Source organism: Hordeum vulgare, chromosome 3H (genome assembly GCF_904849725.1).
Source record: "Hordeum vulgare subsp. vulgare chromosome 3H, MorexV3_pseudomolecules_assembly, whole genome shotgun sequence".
Taxonomy (NCBI): Eukaryota; Viridiplantae; Streptophyta; class Magnoliopsida; order Poales; family Poaceae; genus Hordeum; species Hordeum vulgare.
Genome location: NC_058520.1, coordinates 21,907,270 through 21,915,424, shown reverse-complemented (window position 1 = coordinate 21,915,424; position 8,155 = coordinate 21,907,270). Strand labels below are relative to the sequence as shown.

The 8,155-nt window shown below is 39.8% G+C and overlaps 1 protein-coding gene across 1 annotated transcript; it reads right to left on the bottom strand.

Moving 5' to 3' along the window:
• Positions 1–976: 976 nt before the first annotated feature.
• Positions 977–1,967, bottom strand: LOC123439338. The gene has a single exon (XM_045116065.1). The coding sequence runs from the start codon at positions 1,899–1,901 to the stop codon at positions 1,350–1,352; it is 552 nt and encodes a 183-aa protein (XP_044972000.1). The 5' UTR covers positions 1,902–1,967; the 3' UTR covers positions 977–1,349.
• Between the last annotated feature and the right edge of the window lie 6,188 nt (positions 1,968–8,155).

The following is an 8,155-nucleotide window of genomic DNA, read 5'->3' as shown; positions in this document are numbered from 1 at the left end:
GTTGGCCTGGCCAACCGCGACTAAAGATCCTCAGCCCTTTAGTCCCGGTTTTAGCCTCCAACCGGGACTAAAGGTTTTTTTTCTGAAATTTTCAACCTCTACCCCCCCCCCCCCTCCGTGGATCGCCTTTTCAGTTTTAGAAAAAATAGTAGAAAATGATAAAAACTTCAAAAATTAAAATCCTTCGAGATGTAGTTATGTTACTATATTTACTAGTTGGAAAAATTGAAAAACATAAATTTTGACATGTTTTGTAAAAAATTGTCATGAAAAAGTAAAACGGGTAGAACTTTTGCATACGATGTCGAAAAAAAACGTATAATATATCAAAATGTTCAGAACGAGAAGACGGTTCATCTATTTGAAAAAAAGTTCATATCTTTACAAAAAGGTTCATCAATTTGACAAAAAGTTCATTGAAATTGAAAAACAATTCATCCAATTAGTTAAATGTTCTTAAATACAAAAAAAGTTCATGCATTAAAAAAAATCATTGAACATAAAAAAGTTCATAAATCTTAAAACAATTCGTAAATTTTGAAAACAATTCATCCATTTTCAAAAATATGTTCATCAATTTTCAAAAAAGTTCATAGAATTTAAAGATCCATCGATTTTCAGACAAAAAAATCATGAAGTTTAAAAAATATTCGTTGGAATTTTATAAAAATTCGTCAATATTCAAAACATTTCATGGAGTTTTGAAAAAAAAGTTCATCATCCGGCGTCTAGATGAGCAGACATATTTAACAATGCTGCAGGCACCAGTTAACAAAATGCACATTAACTGGCGCGTGTAGCGTCAAATAGGAAATGTCACCCCCACACCCCCAACCATTCAAAAAGAAAAGGATTATTGCCATGAGTGGCATAGAACGTTCTATGTTTACATTAGTTATTTCCCCGTGCAGCCGACAAATGAAACAAGGAAGATTTTTCAGTGTACTAGCCAATTTAATAATTGTAGAAATGTATCGGCACAATCTATGCTCTAGTTATTACATATATCTCGGTAGTCCAAAAATATCATGAACGACGCATAAGAAATAAAAAATAAAGAAGAAATTCCACGTCAACAAAATAAAAAGAAATGGAACAAAGGAATTGAGACCAATCGACAATAGCAACAAATAAAAAGGGCCCTCCTCCTCATTGCGAGACCTACTCAACAAAGGCAGGGCGGGTAAAAATAACAAAAAGAATTTGTCAAGAAAACAAGTAAGTATTTTAGTAAACGATCTTCTGTTATAACAGAATGGTAAACTCAAGTTCTTGCATATCCTTGCATTAGCTTCTGCCAGCCGTGGCCATCTCATGCATGAGTGCGTGCATGGAAGTGTACGTACGTCTCACATCATGTTGGCCAGTTGCATGCAGTTGTTGGCCATCTGGCTGAGCTCCGCGTCGTACTTGAGCATGGGGTTTGGTATCCCGGACTGCTGGAACGGCCGGTCGCACGACTGGAAGTCCTGCACGGCGAGTTGCAGCATGATCTTGGCCGTGCCCTTGTCTTTGAAGCTGATGGCTCGCTGCGCCGCGCCGATGGTGTCTTGGGTGTTCATGTACATGGTGTCGCAGAAGCTCAGCGCCTGAGTCTGCGCCGGTGTCCCCCTGCGGGACGCGCTGGAGACGTACTTTCGGGCCTGCGCCGTTCGCTTGGCAAACGCGTCAACCTGCATGTTAAGCACAGCCAGATTGTCGATTGTCGGGTACTTGGCCGAGTGTTTCCCAGCCGTGCCCTTGCACAGTTCGGGGAACGGTGTATGCGCGCATACGCCGGCAACCAGTGGGTTGATGGGGCCGCCGATGCCCCTACCTCTGGCCATCGCCAGCGGGAGGAAGCTGGCGGATAACATCGCCGACACGACGAGGACACCAAGCCGTGCGTTCGCTGGCGCCATGGTTTATTTTGTTGGGTTTCTCGTTGGTGATCGCAGGCTAAATATACATGGAAAGGCGCGCACCAAGGCAAGGCAAGAAGAGGGTAGTGAGATGTGCTAGGGTGGTGACGCTCTTATAGGGGCTTCCTCGGCCTCGGAAATTATGGTCGTCCTTTTGTCTTGGAGCTGACGACGACCATTGATTTTGTGTTGTTTCGTTGGTCGTCCATGTTTGTGGGGTGCGTTGACACACTATACGCCGAGCTCCATGGAACCTATTTTGGAAGCGGTTGTTCTAATCCCGAGCTCACGACAGTAGAATAAAAACGAAATTACTATATCCAGCAGCTTTTGTGTTGTAAAACTAAAAAATTACCTAGTAATAGAACGCTTTGGTAGTTGGGCTAAGAAACAAAAACTCAATACATTTATTCAACTATACAAAGGTAGCATATATTTTATACCGGAGCGAGCAGAAGACAAACTATGTTGTGCGTGCCTACGTTGTATACATCCAGCACTTTTGTCTTGTAAAAGTTGAAATACTACCTAGTGATACAACGCTTTAACACTTAAAAACTCAGTACATTTATTCAAACAGAGAAGGCTAGCAGCTCGCTGGGCACGCACACGAACACGCCCACTGTTGCGCATAATACCTGTGAGATCGATCAGAGCTTGACGGTGAGCGCGAAACCGCCCACCGCAAACACCATGGCCAGAAGGAGCAGCACGCCCAAGCGCAGGAGGCCATCGGCGAACGTGAGAACGCGGCCGCGGTCATCCTCATCCTGGGAGCCGGAGCGGCGGGGAAGCCAGTAGGCGACGGCCATCTCGACGGCCACGACGGCGAGAATGGCGGCGAGGACACCGTAGTAGGCGGCGCTGTGACCGCCGAACACGGGACCCCTGGCCGGCTGGTACAGCGCGGCGCTCACGTCGGCGACCAAGGTGAGAGAGCTCACTGCCCACAGCACGCGCGCGTACTGAACATGGATGAACGCCGGCGATGATGCGCTGCCTTCTGCTAATGCCAGCTCCGCGATCTGGGCTAAGCCGTCCATGTCCACCGTCACCGTGGTGGTGTCGACTTGGAAGACTGCTGCGGTGGACATGCTCGATCAGCGAGCAGCTCGACCCGGTGAGGGAGAGGGAACTTGGAGGGTAAGAACGTACGTAAATCTACGTACATATTTATAGCCTTTGACGGCAATCGATGTTTTAGAGGACTGCATCGATCTCAACGTAGGAGGTTTTGTGCCGGGCTCCCAGGATATTACATGTGCGTGCGGTTACCCACTTGTGCGTGCCAGGATATGTGTCTGTCCCTCCCAGGATATTTTGGCCACTTACATGTGTCTGGCCCTCCCAGGATATTACATGTGCGTGCCGGGCTCCCAGGATATTACATGTGTCTGGCCCTCGTCTCTGCGCTGACCCACTTGGCGTTGCTCTCCACCATTCAATTTTGATCCAACGGTCATCATAGTTTTCCTTCCTGCTTTAGAGCATATCCTCGTAATATTAAAATCAGACTCTGCACTGTTCAAAAAATAAAATTCAAAAAAAATTCAGACTCTGCAGGCTTTTGTTACAAACTAGTGGTTGGGGTCCGCCTTTGCGGGCCTCCTGAAAGGAAGTTGGGTCGGTGCTATGTAGATATAGCCCATTTGGCTATATTTGGCTTTTATCAAAGGGAGATATATTTTGGAGAGTGGTGTTGGCTCATGAGATTATACATGAGGTCAAACGATCCAAAAATCAAGGGCTTGTGCTCAAATTAGACTATGAAAAGGCCTATGATAGAGTTAGTTGGGATTTCTTATTTGAGATGCTGGAATCTAGGGGGTTCGGACCTAAATGGATTTCTTGGATTAAAAGTGTACTTATTAAGAGTACCTTTAGTGTGCGTATTAACGATGTAACTGGCCCATATTTTGTGGGAGGAAAAGGGCTTAAGCAGGGAGACCCTCTCTCCCCCATCCTTTTTAATTTGGTGGCTGATGTTTTTACTAAAATGCTGGCTAAAGCAGCTGTCAGAATCTGATTGCTGGGCTTTTCCCACATGTGATTAAAGGGGGCATTACTAGCTTACAATATGCTGATGATACCCTCCTTTTCCTTGAAAATTCTTGTGAGAAAGCAAAAAAAAAATAAGTGGATCTTATCTTGCTTTGAAAACCTACCTTGTATGAAAATCAATTTTGATAAGAGTGACCTGCTTACTATTAACATAGGGGAGGAAGAAACAAAACTCTTTGCCCAGGTTTTTAGTTGTAAAATTGGATCTTTCCCTATTAAGTACCTGGGTGTGCCTCTGCATTATAACAAGTTATCTAGGGAGGATCTCCAACCTATCATTGATAGGATCATTAGATGCATCTCTAGATGGCTAGGCAAGCATCTCACTTACAGAGGAAAGTTGATTCTTCTATGTGCTTGCATTATCAGTATACCTGCTTACTTAATGGTTGTGATTAAATTCCCAAAATGGGCATTGAGGCCATTAATTCTCAGATGACTCGCTTTTTTTGGGGGAATGTGGGAGACCAGCACAGGTATCATCCTACTAGCTGGGGTTTGGTTACTAGGAAGAAAGCTTTTGGGGGCTTGGGGTGCCTAACCTTAAAGAGTTTAATATGGCTCTTCTGGCCTCTTGGGGGAAAAGATTTTTTCACAATCAAACTAAGGACTGGAAAGATATTATTTCCTTCAAGTATAATATTGATTCTTCTAATATCTTGTGGTCCAAACCTGAAAATGGTTCTTCTTCTTTTTGGAAGGGGGTAACTTGGGCACTTAATGCCTCCAAGACATTCTATAGATGGAAGATTGGTAATGGTAGAAAAGTTAAATTCTGGACTGATATTTGGTTGGGGGAATGTTCCCTCATGGTTCAGTTTTGGGACCTATTTCACATTTGCAACCAACCTGATTGTACCATCTCTCAGGTGTGGGATTGAAATGAACTTAAAATATCTTTTAGAAGATGTGTTGACAGTAGAGGACTGGATAGGTGGAATCTTCTGATTGAGACTATTAAAAAATCCCCCTCTCCAATTCCACTGATACTCCTATTTGGATGCTGGAACCAAAAGGAACATATTCTGTTAAATCCTTTTATAGTGCTATTAACTATGGTGGGGTTGATCACAGGATTGGGGACACGTTGTGCAAAGTTTTATGCCCCCAAAACATCCATGTTTTCCTTTGGCTTTGTATGAACAACAAAGTACTGACTAGAGACAACTTAGCTAAGAGGAGAAATGTGGAAGACCCATCTTGCTTATTTTGTTCTGAATTGGAATCAGTTCAACATCTATTCTTTGATTGTACTGTAGCTTCTTGTATTTGGCAATTACTTGAGGAGGTGTTTCACATTACAATTTCCTGCTTTCATGATATTCATGCCTTGTGGCTGGTGTGCAAAAAGAAACCTATACATAAAATGGTTGTGGCTGCCTCCTTATGGAGTATTTGGCGTTTGAGAAATGAATTTTGCTTCCAGGGTCGAACATGGAAAAGTTTGGACTGCGTGCTCATGAAGCTAAGGCTCTTCCTACGACAATGGGCTGTTCTCTGCGACGCCACTCAGGAGCTGGTGCTGCGTCAGTTCATCTCTGAGCTGGATAAAAAGAGAGGAGAATTGCTGCGTATTGCTTGGTGAAGAACTGTGATAGAATAGACTATGGTTGGAGTTATGTTTTGTCTTAGCTGTAAAAACTGTTGGAGGTTTATGTTTTTTAGGCCTGTTTTGGGTCGGTCTTACTTTTCTTGCTGGGTCTGTTAAGTTGGATATTTGCTGGCTGTGTGCTTCATTAATAAAATGGAGCAGGGGGGAAGCCCCTTTCTTTAAAAAAAAACACCATGCTGGCTGGAATTTTTGAAAAAATCAAAATTCAAAAAATTTAGTTCCAAAAAATCTGGAAAAAAGTATGCAACTAAACAAGGATTTGATCCGTGTGTGTGTAAAATTTCACGTGAAAATACTTTGAAACGCGACCTGTACAAAAAAGACAAATTCATGGTCTGAAATGATGAATAGTAACATGTGTTAAAAAGTTCCAGATTTGTCTTTTTTGCACAACCCTCATTTCAACGTATTTTATTCTGAAAATTTACACACTTGTGTATTATACCTTCATCTATCTATGTGTTTTTTTAGAATTTTTTGAAATATTAAAATACGAATTTTCATAAAATTTGAAGTTTGAATTTAAAGGCCTCCATGGAGCTCAGGAGCGAAAAGCAATTTTCGATGTTATTAGTCCTACTAGCCGTCAATCCATGCGGAACGCACGGGCTAGCCTATTTTAGGAGACGTTCCAAGCTGAACTTCCATTAAGATTTTTGTTGCATGCAATCTTCTTTCAGAAATTAGGTGTGATGATGAGCATTTATATCCACATTTCAATACCAGTTCTTCTATGCAAATACTTTTCTATGAGTAAAGAATAAAAGAATATGTCAATATACGTTTGAAAATTACTCCTCGAAATAAAATACAGTTCTTACTGCAAGTCACAGAGCCAAAATGTATATATTTCTACAGTCAATATCATGGTGAGAAATTATTACCTTTTGAACAATGGACTCATCACCAACGATCCCTTGCGAACAACAAAACCTTGAGCAACCCCGTACAAACCAACCTCTGTAAAGTGCAAGTTATATCCTACCTACATTTTGCAGTTGCTTCCGGGACGTAGTAAAGTGAAATGGTATTTTTTATGACATCCTGAGCAGATAATTTACATATATGTAGGATTTACCAATGATGTGATAAAGTAATACTGAATTGTATTGTTATATTTCTAGGGATTGGTTGTAGATCTATTCTTACACTATTAATTAAACTATCTTATTTATTACCTGAAAAGAGAAGTAAGAAAATATTAAATCGTCGTGATTTTTTTTTACACTATGCAAAGTTACGAACATAAAACATAGTGTAAAATACACATAAAATGCACTTTTTATGAACTTTTGACATATATTTTTGTTTCCTTATGCCAAATTTTACATACTGAATCAATATGCATGTAGCTATCTGTATACAAAACAAAAAAATTGTGAAACAATCGTAAAATTGCCTCGGGTGAAGAATAACTAATTCTACACCCTCGGTGATGAATAGTACTACTCTCTCTCTCTATATATATATATAATCCATGAAAACATGTTAATGTTCATGTTCCTTTGTATATTTAGAAATTCAATATCGTAGAGCCCAGACTTATTGTTAATAATTAGGTAACATAGGCAAGTTTGAGCTTGCCAAATTCATGGTCAAAACTTTTATCTTTTCCTTTCTTAAAAAAGTTCGAGTCAAAATCGTATGTGCTTGCCAAATTGATTAGGTAAAACCCAATGACACTAATATATCATGATAATGTGTGGAATCCAAATTTGCGCTTAGTTACAAATGAAATAGAGCACATTCAAAAGTTTCCAAAAAAACGTATATGTGAGCTCCGCAACTTCAAAACTTTATTATGCAATATTTTTGTTTGTAAGTTAAGAAAGGGACAAATGAGTACATCTTTTAGTGTAATATTTTATATTTGCTGTGCACATTAGGTTTTTGTGTAACATGTAAATAATAATGGTCCGTAATGAAATAATAGTATAAATATTTGCGTGTAAGGGAAAATCAGGATTTCCTCAAATTTAAAGGGGGGTTTGATTATATGTTTTGTTCTCATTTTTGTCAACTTGAAGGTTGAAAGCAATATATTTGTACTCCATATGGTCTCGGAATATTTCAATATAATGAAGGTGAAATAGTAAACATATATGCAGATAAGTTTGTTTTTTTATCAATAATATGTGCTCGGTGTGCTTCTAGTACATCAACAAAACCATGTCATATTTTGCGTATGCCTTTTTAAATTGTAAAAATGAAAAAGTTTTATCAAGCCTAACATTATTATATGCACTATAAGCTTTATATATATAGGCTTTTATTTATAAAAAAAGATCAAAGTACAGTCGCAGTCCCATGGCCTGTTACAAAGATTTTCCGCCAAGAATACTCTTGAAGGGACAAAGGAGACAAAAAAATTCCAATACTTTTAAACATGTAGAAGTTATGCCACACAATAAGATATCACTTAATTGTTAGACAAAAAGAGAAGTATTGCAGATTGATCTACAATAGTTGTCCATGAGCTCAAATACAAATCTGAACGTTACTAATGTATACAAAATTATAGATATATATTCTCTCTTCTAATTTCTCTTATCTCTTCAATAGAAAATTACATCAACAATTT